Raw genomic sequence first — 12,937 nt, 5'->3', positions numbered from 1 at the left:
TGAAAAAGCATTAAAACTGGCAGACGCAAATGAATTAAGAAACAGGACAACAATGAAAATTCAATTAAAGGTGAGTTAGGCTTCTAAAGTATACACAAAGGGATTTTACTTAAAAGTTTAATAGCAAACAAAATGAGGAAATCACAAACTCAATGAGCTAATCTTTAGTTTTAATTCTAAAGTTGCTGAAAGATTTAAGAAAAAGAAAAACCCTTCCAGCTTAGTTTTCACTTGAATGTAAAGCTCTTCTCTTTACCATTTCATTGTAAGCCATTGAGAAGTTTAAAGAATAGTGCTCTTTGATGTATTCACTTTTCTCTCTCTGGAAAAACAATCTTGTTTTAATTGTGAATTTAATTTATCACTTATTGTCCAAGAATTCAAAAAGTATCTTAATTATTTCTGAATGCTTTCACCTGATAACACCATAGATGCTTCAGTAGAAAAAAGCCATGACCTGAAACTATAAATGAAATATGTTACATTTGTGTTTGGTCCATGGAACACAATCCAAATAACAAAACGTTATTTTGGGTTGTTTTAAAGATGTGAGAAAACAGCTTGACAAATTTTCACTGAATTGAGAGGTTAAGGTTAAGGGCTTGGGGATGTAGCTCAGTGGGTACAGTGCTTTCCTAACATGCTCAAGGCCCAATCCTCAGTAACACACACATACACACACACAAAAGAGAGAGAGAGAGAGAGAGAGAGAGAGAGAGAGAGAGAGAGAGAGATAGATATTAACGTTCTGCAAGAAACAGTCATGCTCCAAGTACCAAAACAGTGTTGGATCTGATGCTTCCTTTCGGTGGGGATAAGAATGCTGAGCAGGGAGGGAAGAGGCATATCATAGGCACCAAGAGGCAAAACAAGCAGCATGAGACCTAACTCAAAGCCATGAGCAAAGTTACTCTAAACTGTAGGTTGAGGTTTGCAGGTGAGCTGCTCCTCACCTGGGCAACACCTGGACATCAACAGCATGAGTGACATCAGCGACTGTTTAGCCATGATATGCAATTTCCCACACCATCAGGCATTTCTATATAATTAACACATTTTAGTGTTATTGTTTGCTATGGACTGATTATTTATGTCCTCCTCAAATGCACATGTTGAATGAAGCCTAAGCCCCAAAGTGATAGAATTTGGAGGCAGAATCTTTGGAAGGTGTGATACTGTGATATATTTAAAAATATACATTTGATCTCTGACCATGGCTTCCTGATTTTGTGCTCTTAAAATGTCCTGAGTAATAAGAAACACGAGAAAAATCTTTTGTTTTGATATTTGTTGATCCCACTTCCTGACACAGACTTTTATAATTTCCTGAGTGATAGGAGTGTCTTGACAGGGCTCCTAAATCTCTTGAAATTTCCTCAGTAAGAGAAGCATCTTTTGTTCTAATGAGGTGACTCCTGTGGGATGCTCCTTGATGGCTTCAGGATGGGGCTGGTTCTCAGGGGGACAGATCTTGTGACTGAGAGTAAACTTGCATCCTCCACCCTCTGACCTCCAGGGAGGCAGATGGGCTGAAGTCTGAGTTGACATCCATGTCCAAGGATCTAATCAGTCATACCTATGTTAATAAAGCCTCCTTTAAAACATAAAAGGACTGGTTTCTGGGAGCTTCAGGATAGCTAAACACATGGAAGTTCTGGAGAGTGACCTGCCCAGAGGAGCGAGGGAGTACTATGCCCCTTCTCCCCTACCTCACTCTGTGCATCTCTTCCATTGGCTGTTCAATATCCTCTGTAATACCCTTATAATAAATGGGTGAATATAAATAAACTATTTCCCCAAATTATGTGAATTGCTCTAGCAAATTAATTGAATCTGAGGTAATCATGGGAACCTCAATTTATAGCTGGTTGGTCAGAAGTACAAGTCTCAAAGTGGGAACTGTGATTGGCATGTGAAGGGGGAGGGAGGCAGTCTTATGGGACTATAGGATCTGATGCCTTGCCAGGTAGACAGTGTCAGGTTTATAGAAAGCTCAGCTGATTTCCACTGAAACACTGCTCGGTGTGTGGGAAAAACCCTTCTGTATCAGTTCACAAAAATAGTCTGTGTTGGGCTGGGGATGTGGCTCAAGTGGTAACACGCTCGCCTGGCATGCGCAGGGTGCTGGGTTCGATCCTAGCACTACATAAAAATAAAATAAAGATGTTGTGTCCACTGAAAACTAAAAAAATAAATAAATATTAAAAATTCTCTCTCTCTGTTAAAAAAAAAAATAGTCTATGTTGTGTTTAGTGCTGTGTGAGAAAAACACTTAGGTTTTCCTGTCACTTGGAGGAGGTAATTGGTCATGAGAGTGGAGCCCTCTTGAGTAGGACCGTTGTCCTTATAAGAAGGACATGAGACAGATGATCCCTCTCCACCATTCTCTACCATGCAAGGAAGGATCCATCAAGAAAGTGGCCATCTATAAATCAGGAATAAGGCCCTTGCCAGGACCATGACTTACTGGCACCCTGATCTTGTACTTCCAGACTCCAAAACTATATTTGTTGTTTAAGCCATCCACTCTATGCCTTCTTATAACAGCAGCCTGAACGAAGACACTATTTGTTCTACATTTCTTAGTGAAAAATATTGTCACGGAACTAAATTCTTTATTTTAGTGGCCAAAACATATTTTAGAAAAAGCTACAAAACAAAATCTACTATCTACTTATTTATTTTTTTTTAAGTTGCTGGTCTTCTTAGAAGTCAGAAAGATCTTTGAGAAATTCCTCTGTATCCTAAATACAGTTTCACACATTATGAAATAATGTCAGAGAGAAACTTCAAAGTCTTAATGTAACATGAAATTTGAACAACTAAACATGAAACTATATACCCTTAACAATGGTGGTCGCAAGGGTGGGGGAGGGACTAAAATGGCTCTTCAGATAACAGAAATACAATTAAGATAGTCTTTCTCTTTCAAGTCCCAATAGCAGTGGTCTCTGTGTGGATGTACAAGATGGGGACAGAGGAACAAAATGTTAAAATTGCCATTTATACTTTCACCTTATATCTTAAAATTCTGTTTTGGTTTTATAATTATAATACATGTGAAAATACAGTAATATGTGCATATAATTTATAAGTGTATGTGTTTATAGAGGGGGCAGGTTGAAATTATTTATTGTTACAGGCATCTGATCAAAAAGTTTGGATGTCAATAAGAATGAAAAAAGTATCCCCCTTCTACAGAGTGGGTTTTGAAGCATAGAGTTCTATTCTTCTATTCACATAAAATTTCCACTCAGATTTTACTTCATGCTTTATCTTGGTGAAATATATGTCCAATCGCCTGCTGTGAACATTATTTTTTTAAATTTCACACATGCACATATAGAAATATATGATTCCCATATCCTGCAAAACCATTTCACAGAGAAGGACCACAAGTAATACAATATATACATTTTCTCTATGTTTTTTAGAATATCTGCCTTTAGAATTTACCTATGAGAAAGGAAACAAGAAAATGAATTTCTTACCCAGAGTTTTCTGGATCTCGTTTTTGGCTGGAAGTGAAGATCCCCCGGAATCTAGAAGTACTTCAGCTGTTTTTTTCAGTTTCTCTATAGCAACCTGCTGACTTGATATCTGTCCTTGCAGAGCCTATGGGATTAAACACTTTCCAATTATACTCAAGAAGACTAAATAACAGTTTTCCAATATGGAAAAAATGATTTACAATATGATAAAGTTAAACCAGACAGAGTAAACTTTCCATCATATAAACTTTCATCATTATAAACTTACTCTGGAGTTCTTAGAATAAGGCCATTATAAAGCTGCATGAGCCAGAAAAGCATCAGCGAGCCTGAATAACAAAAAATAAGTCTTGAAATAAACTATCAGCCTATGTTCCTAATAATGTTCTGGTTCCTAACCTTAGAATCCTCTTAACTGTAGCCCAGGTTCTCCCTTAATCCTCATTTCTAGGCTTTGACAACAACTCTATTACCAAAGACATCCAGGACCATCTCTGACTCCAGGTAAGGAGAAGTTAAGGACTTCCACATCAGTAGGTCCTGACTCAATGCCAAGTTATATTTATGTTTGTTGATACAATAAAAGTTAGCAAACATCTATCAAGAAGCCTTGCTATATTCCATGAACACAAAAATAAAATACACAAATCTTACAGGAATTGTAGTCTAAGGCAGGAAGTGACAAGCACCAAATATGAGTAGGGAAAAAATGCTACTGGAAGTTGAGGGACAGAGCAACTAGAGAGGGAAACAGGGCCATTGCCATGGTGGTGCCATTGCAAGGGGCCTGTGGAGAGTGTGGATGTGGGGAGGGAGAGCACCTCCTCCAGAACAATCAGAAGGCACAAGGGTGGGGGTATAAAAGAAATCAGGCTGGAAAGGCCTCAAAAGCCAGGCCAAGGGCTTGCTGTTGTATCTGACAGCAATGCAGACTTATTCAGGGCTTTGATTAAGTGTCGAAATGTTCAGGGCTGTCCTATAGGAAGGCTAAATTTGTAGCAATTCATGGGAAAAATCCAGTGGCGGGGGAAAAAGCAAGCAGAGACCAGTCAGGTGAGGACCACTGAGGACTGAGCACCACTGCACTATCTGGTCTGTCGGGGCTGACAAAGTACAATTTGAGTAGGGAATGTCTGAGGACTCAGAACTAATACAGTAGTGGCTAACTACAGTGATTTTTCAAATGAAATAAAATAAAATTTTAAATTCAATTTCTCAATGGCAGAGCAAAATAGCCCCCAGTGACTAGTGGTTGCCATGGTAGGCAGAGCAGATGACAGAACACCTATCATCACAAAATGCCCCCTTGACAGGCACCACTCAGAGGGCAGGAATAAAGCACAGAGGAGTCAAGAGGAGAGAAGTAGCCTGAGTTTTTAAGCCCAGGTAACACAATTGTGTTCACAAATTTATAAGCCTATTTGGGAGTTCATGACTTCAAAGAGCTTTCTGGACTTTATACATAAAGAAAAAGCAAAGCTGGCAATGGAGGAGATCCTGAACACAAATGGCACTAGATATAAAGCAGAAATCAAGACCCATGAGGAGACCACTAACGGAGAAAGTCCAGAAACACCAGAGAAGGAGATTAAGCAGCACCATGATGGATACTTCTGTTTATATGACAGGGAGGGGAGACTGCACAAATGTGATCAAATAGGTAGAAATGGGCCCAGTGTGATTCTGACCCCAAGGAGAGAGAAAAATGGGAAAGTGTCAAGTGGTTCAGAAAGATCATGTAAGGCAAATGATAACAAACCCTTGAATTTGCAGCACAGAGGTACCTGCAGATCTGAGTGAGCAAATGCAATTCAACTGTGAGAGTGAGGAAAAATGGTGGGAGCAGAAAGTTTCCCAGAAGCTAGTTCTAGATTCCTAACACTTCTGACAGACCTCTGCCCAAGTGAGATGGCAGGACCCACGCTTGGCTTATCTTCATTCACCAAGATACTTGAGCTCTACTCTGCCCAGCATTCAGATCTCATTGTCTAAATGGAGATTAACTCATCTCTGGTCATGGGCTCAGGTTTCCAACTGCTTCTTGAATGTTTCCATCTGGGTGTAAACAGCGACCTTAACACTCATTAAAAAAAAAAAAAATCGAAATCTGAACTCATCATCTCACTCCCCACACCTGTACTTCCTCCTAGGTTAAATCTGATTACCTGAGAACTAAACCTGGAACTACTTCTAGACTCCATCCTCTCTTAAACCTTTTCCATGTGCAGATCAACCATCAAGTCCAGACAGTTTACATGCTTTACACTTTTTCAAAGTCAGACCCCTGCTCTGCAGTCTTCGGATCACTGCAGGGTATTCCCTCACGTGAATCACTGAAGAATGACTCCCAACTGTGCAGCTGTCTCCAACAACTCCCCTGAGAGAGACCCTTATGTGTTTTATCTAAAGTAGGTTATCTGACCAAATTGCTGTTCCAGGAACTTCCCTTCGTAAGGCTAAGATTTGAGCATGCTATAAAGGGCTCAAAGTAATTTATTCCCCCATTCTATCTGCAATCTCCTCTTTCTCCATTTCCTGTTCCAGAAATGCCCAACAACACAGCTATTTCTTAGCTATTTGCTCATGCTGGATCCAATGCCTTCACATCTCTACACACTGGCCTCTTATGTAACCTGCACACCCTGCCTCCTTACCTAGTTGTGTAAGTACTCTCCTGGGAAGTCCCATAAACATACTGTGAATGTTATTGCCTTGATCTGTCTCTTCTATCAAACTGCCACCTATCTGAGAACTAGGAATTCATCCTAATCAGCTTTTTATTATCCATGCATAGCCCAGCATTTACCATATAGCAGGCCTTGATAAAAGTTTCTGGAATAAGTGAGTGAACAAATAAGTAAATAAATGAAAATATCAAGTGTAAGACCTAAAAGGCCTTCTGATATTCAGCATATTTTTTTCATTATTTAAAATAAGTGCTTAAACCTAATGACAGAAACTTGAACTCATCTTTATAACACAAGAAACTCGAATACACACAGGCAGCCCACGTAGAGGTAGAAAGGCCCTCCCAACCCTGGCCAATCAGGAATCTGTGGTCAGAGGAACAGATCTGACCTGCTTCCAGAGGAAAGAGTCTACATCAGAGTAGATGTATTTGGGAAATTCTCCCAGAGACATAGTAACAAAAAGTGGAGGAAATTCCTGGAGACATGAACTTTACCTATAATCAGACTGAAATCTGGGCCATAGGGACAGCTTATTTATATCACGTTTATTTAAAAGATGAAATAAAGGACATTGGTTGTTGTTGTTGTTGTTATATTTGAGTTCCCCAAGGACAGAGACAGGGTTTTAATAAATCTTAACAATGTCTTTACAAAACTTAACAATGGACCCAGAATTCAAACATTTACTGAAAAGAGTAAATATGTGTAAAAGTTACGTATAACTTTTAAATGGTTCTATAAAGACATCCAGTGCCAACCAGGCTTGCACTATTATCTTTTTAAAAAAAAAAATCAGAAATTTATTAGATGCTCAAAACATTACATTGATCTTGACATACCATATATCATACATTTGTTTCAAATGGGGTATGAATTCTTATTATTCCCACGTGTACAGATTGCAGGATCACATTGGTTATACCACCACGTTTATACATACTTCCATACTAGTGTCTGTTGTGTTCTGCTGCCCTTCCTATCCCCCCTCCCCTCCTCTCCCCTACCCTACCTTCCCCTCCCTCTACCCCATCTACCGTAACTCATTTCTCTTTCTCTCTTATTTTTTTTCTCCCCTTCGCCTCACATCCTCTTATATGTATTTTTGTATAACAATGCGGGTCTCCTTCCATCTTCCGTGCAATTCCCCTTCTCTCTTCCATTCCCTCCCATCTCTCATTCCTGTTTGATGGTAATCTTCTTGTCATGCTCTTCCTCCCTGCTCTGTTTTGAGTCCCTTATATCAAAGAAGACATTCGGCATTTGTTTTTTAGGGATTGGTTGACTTCACTTAGCATAATCTGCTCTAATGCCATCCATTTCCCTGCAAATGCCATGATTTTGTTATTTTTTAGTGCTGAGTAATATTCCATTGTGCATATATGCCACATGTTTTTTTTTTTTTTTATCCATTCATCTATTGAAGGGCATCTAGGTTGGTTCCACAGTCTAGCTATTGTGAATTGTGATGCTATGAACATTGATGAAGCTGTATCCCTGTAGTATGCTCTTTTTAGGTCTTTTGTGAATAGTCCTAGAAGGGGAATAGCTGGGTCGAATGGTGATACCATTCCCAGCTTTCCGAGGAATCTCCATATCTTAACATGCATATTATCTTAATATGAAGGAATGGATTATAAAAGAATGTCCCTTCTTCACTTCTCCTCAAAATGTCCCATGCCTTTGCTCTCCGTAATTAAATAAAAAAGAGTTAACATGTATGAGGTTGTAATGTAATGAGAATCATGTTTTACACAACTACTTTGTAACAAAACTGAAAATTAAATTATTTAAATGGATGTCTTATTTTGAATAGATTCCAATAGAATTAGCATCCATAACACAGAATACTACAAGATTATGACCTTGGTCTTCTTGCCTGCACCAGAAAAGGATGGAGCCTATGAAGCCGAGGGTCCTTTTCCAGGTCATAAAACTTTCCTGGCTTACCACCACCAGGCTCAGTGCAAGCCTCAAAGGGCTACATCATTGGTCAACATGATCTGGCCCTGTGGCCGATTCCAAACCTAAGCTTCCAGGCTGGTCTCAGAATCCTGCCTTCTATGCCTCTGTTTTATCCAGTGATTTCTCTGGAGGGGATCTTGAGGAGTGTCCTTGTAGCCTAGTGGTATCTGACTACTGACAACACAGCTAACAGTTTTTTTGTTTTGTTTTGTTTTTTTAAACAAGGCCAATAACAACATGCTATTGGATGGAAATATTTCAAATGAACTAATGAGGCCCGCCAAAATTACATTTGTTACACAGCAAAATATAAGAAGCAGCAGTAAGGACAGGAAAGATTGATTTTTATACAGGTGCAGTTGTACACACCTATAATCCCAGCTACTCAGAAGGCTGAGGCAGGAGGATTCCAAGTTTGATGTCAGCTGGGCAACTTAGTGAGACTGTGTCTCAAAACAGAAAATATTTTTTCTAAAAAGCTAAGGATATAGCTCAGTGACAGAGCACCCAACTTGAATTCAATCCCTAGTACTGGGGAAAAAAATCTGTAGTAGTCTTTAGTGTTTATCTTATTATTGAAAGAAATAATCATTAAATATTAATAGATACAAAAGAAACAGACTACCTAATCCTCATAAAAAATCCTTACTATATATGGAGATCATCTGTGAGAAAAACAAAACATATGCCGGGAACAGCTTCAACTGCACATTTAATTTTTAAAGTTATGCTGTGACTTAATTAAAATTCATTCTCCTTTGAGATAACTCTCTCCTCTTTGTATTTTTTTGACTGCCTTTGGACTTGAGGAGCTTTTTTCAACACTAACCAAATAACTTTTTTCTGTTCTAAAATTAATCTCTGTATCAGTTTAATTAAAAAGCTTAGCTATCCTTTGGGTCTTTCTTTTTTTTTATTTTGCTCTAGTTACATAAAAATTACCTTTATATAGGCCGTAATCCATTTCCTAACACAGATCTAACTTTAAAAAATTGTATTTTTACACTAGAAACACCTAACTTAGAAGATATTTCTATTATACTAAAATGCCTAACTTTCTAATTAAACGTAATATCATCAATCTTAGTTAAATTATTGGCATTTCTCATCAAAACAATTGCCTTAAGTGCCACAGGATCTCCTCTGCCGTTGGCATTTATGCTGCCCTTGAACACATAATCAGTGGGAACTGAAAACTTAATTAAGAACCAAACAAAAATCAGGACTGAAAATGCACACTGAAGGAAGGCAGCAACCACAGGGGGGCTGCATTAATCTGGGGACACCTACCTGGCCCAGGATACTGCCTGGTGTGCAGGTCAGATGGGGTGAATGTGAATGCTTCAGCCCAGGAAAGCAGCAGTGCCCTCGGCCCTCTACCCACTCCCTGCTCCCAGCCTTCACTTCCACCCACTCCACACAACTTCTTACTGCTTGGCTTTGATCTGCCACATTTACCTTAGCTAAGCAATCACCAGTCTCAGGCAATACTTGACTCTAAGCTCAACTAATAGGGGACCTGTTTTCCTTGTTAATGGCACAATGGTGGTTCATGACACTGTAACGAACATGCAATTATATTCTAAAAGGCAGTGTACTGAAATTTTTTATTTACTTTCTAGCTAGGGTAGCAATTAGTTGCTGCTACCCCCAGCTAAAAGAAATCACTGAATAGTTTATGAATTAGAACTTCCTAATTCAAAATTATTGATTGTTTCTAATAAGAATAAAATATTTTAAAAACATTCTCTCTCCTTACATTAGAATTTTAAAATATGCTTTAAATTTAAGAAATAGAGATTTTCTCTAACACTGTGGTCTGAATGATTATACAATTATGATATCAAGCTTGCATTTCTGAAAAGGCAGGGAGACAGTTTGCTTTGCTTTCATGGTGCTGGGGGTCAAATTAAGGAACTTGCACATGCTACCTAACTGTGCTACAGTAAGCAATCCCCCCAACCCACAGGCAGATATTTTGAGAACTGTGCTGAGTAAAAATTGAAGTTTATATTCCTAGGAATCACGAGGATACTCAACAAAAACCCCAGTCCTAGCCCTTGAGAACTCTGTATTATAGTGAGATCCCTTATTCCCTTCTACCTTCCCATTTTTGAACAAATATTTATTGAGTGCCTACTTTAGTCCAGGTAACAGCCCAAGCACTAGGAACATAGCAATATACAAAACTAAAACACCTATCCTCACAGAACTTAATTCTAATAGAGGAAGAAACAAAGGAACAAGATACATAAAGAGGCCTGGACAATTCTGGGTTTTACTTGAAGAGACTGAATAGTGCAGATACCCATAAGGGCAATGTCAAACCAGCTGAGTAACTCTGGGCAAGGGAGGAGACTGGAGAATCAAAGTCATAGCTCCCTCTGGAGGGAGAAGCATACTTTTCCCATCCTTCATTCCTCTACTCAAGGAAAAACAATCACAAAAGCATGAGAAACTATTTGATGGTCTTTCTTGCTTTTCTCTTTCTTTCTCCTTTTTTTCTTTCTTACCTTGGTCTCTTCTAACTGCCTCTGCAGATTTTTGGGGTCCACAGCAATAGGTTCAAGTAAATGTTTGCTCGCTATGGCCTCACAGGCCTCAAGCCCAGAAAGAAGTCCACATGAAGCATCTTCGTAGTGTTGATATTTGTCCACCAGATCTTTAAGATTATTTCCAAGAACATTGCACTAAAAAAAAAAAAAACAAGAGGTAGAATGCAAAGGGAGATTAAAACCTACTATCTTCTCCCATGTCAAATAACTCTAGGACCTATGAACTATGTAACTTGGGAAACAAAGGAATTCAACCAAAGTTGTAAAGCTTAGGTCCCCCCCCCCACTTTACACGAAGAAGTCAAAAAGCAACTCTACAAACAAGGAAATAGTCAGTAGATTTGTATGAATTCAAAGAAGGATAAAGATATCAATCATCAGAGCAGATCTGCCAGGGCACATTCCCTGGGTATTATATACCATGTGTTTAAATTTGCATTTGATGAAAAGATTTACAAATGCTTAATAAATCATTTCCAAATATCGTATAAGATTGAGTGACACAAATAGAAGAGTGTAGAGTAAGAGTCAGTGATACTTTTAAAAGCACTTATGCCCCTTTGCCAGTCTATACACTGACACTGAAAACGGAAATAGTGCTTAGGTGGTGGTTGTTGTTTCTAAACAAAACTACTTAACTTGTCCACAGATGTTAAAAAAAAAAAAGTGGGGGGAGGCAACAAAACATCGTGTAAGTAATTAAGTATGCAAATAATGTACTCATCAAATATATCTGTGGGGCAGTCTTACATTTGATAAGAAAGCAGTTCCCAAGCTTGAGGCCAACAGCCCCTTTTAGTTTAATTACACGTGATCCCCATCTGGTGGTCATATTATATATTACAGTGGTGATCTATGGCTTCCTATAAATCCCTGTCAGAACTAAGTAACTTTAGGGCGTAGGTTGTGGCTCAGTGGTGGAGGGCTTGTCTCACATGTGTAGGGCACTGGGTTCAATCCTCAACACCACAAACATAAAATAAATAAAATAAAGGTATTATGTACATGTACAATTAAAAATTAAAAAAACCTAAGTAACTTTAAACTCCTAAACTTTAAACACCTCTGTCAGAAGTAAAGCAAATAAATAAAACTTAAACTATGATTTCCCCTGAATCATTTTTTTAGGCTTCCTGCTTCTAAATTCAAAATAAAAGTTACAAGGACAGCATGAAAACTATAACCATAGATTGATCTTTCCCCTAAAAAAAAAATAATTAAAAAAATTACCTTAGAGTAGAGAGACCTGAAGCGATCAGTAGCATGATCCAGTTTGCTCTGGACTTCTTTGTAGGTTGCAGAAGTGTCAATGTTATCCTTGCTGACCTTGCCTCCCTCTTTCTTGCTGCAAGATTTGGCAGCTTCCAACACCCTGTTTCCAGAAATTGTGATGTACCTCAGGTCACCTTTGTGAGAAATGACATCTTCTGAGAAACTCTTCTGCCTCTTCAACTTGGCCATTAAGCCACTGAAGTCATCTGCACCTGCTTCCAGGTTTTCAAGCTCTTGCTCCGACTGCTGGAGCCAGTGCTCAAACTCACTATAATCAGTATCAAACTTCTCTAACTCTTCCTGCAGGGAGTGTGTTAACTTCATTTTCTTCTCAGACTCTGCCAGTGCAGTTTCATAATGTACCTTCAGTTCCTTCATGTTCTTTTGCAGTTTCTCTTTTTCCTCAGGAGAGAGATAGTGGCCCTGTTTTTCAAGCAGTGCTTGTGCAGACTGTGTGGCTATGATGACTGCTTGGTGCTGAGAGATGATCTTTTCGTGTTGAGCCTACGTGAAAACAAATTGACCATAATTTTAATGCTGTCTGGAGCTCCCTGTGGCCTCAGGACTGACAAGTGTCCATGACAAAGGGCTTCTTGCCCCGCTTCTCAAGCCGAACAATATTCTCCTTTGATGAATTTCAGAACAGCAAGAATTGTATTTTGATCTCCCTAATCTTATTTTTTTAAAGAAAATTTCTATACTTCTCTAATAAGTACTTATATACTAATCACAGAGGACAAATGTTTTTGAGAAGCTGGGGAAAAACATAACAAATTTCTATTCAAATTCTAAAGGAAGCAGGTATAATCTAATCACATTTTACTCACTGATCCCTGACAACCACCCAAGAGGGACTGATAAAGTCTTTAACTTATTATTGAGTAAATGATTTTTTAAAAAAATTAGGGAATGATCTCTATAAAACATTTAGTTAGGGAAAAAATAACTTGCAATTTTAAAATAATAA

General features: G+C 38.5%; 1 protein-coding gene across 9 annotated transcripts in view; it reads right to left on the bottom strand.

The window, feature by feature from the left end:
* Dst (dystonin) overlaps positions 1-12,937 on the bottom strand; it is a 334,297-nt gene that overhangs the window by 104,338 nt on the left and 217,022 nt on the right. For all 9 annotated transcript variants that reach the window (XM_026398944.2, XM_077801782.1, XM_077801781.1 and 6 more), the window contains 3 exons: positions 11,929-12,474; positions 10,657-10,833; positions 3,492-3,615 (listed from right to left, as the gene is read on the bottom strand). In XM_026398944.2, the coding sequence (XP_026254729.2) occupies positions 3,492-3,615; positions 10,657-10,833; positions 11,929-12,474 (847 nt within the window). The remainder of the gene's footprint in view (positions 1-3,491; positions 3,616-10,656; positions 10,834-11,928; positions 12,475-12,937) is intronic.

The sequence above is a fragment of the Urocitellus parryii genome, chromosome 8 (assembly GCF_045843805.1).
Source record: "Urocitellus parryii isolate mUroPar1 chromosome 8, mUroPar1.hap1, whole genome shotgun sequence".
Taxonomy (NCBI): domain Eukaryota; kingdom Metazoa; phylum Chordata; class Mammalia; order Rodentia; family Sciuridae; genus Urocitellus; species Urocitellus parryii.
Note: the sequence above shows the minus strand (reverse complement) of the source record. Positions and strands in the feature narration are given on the sequence as shown.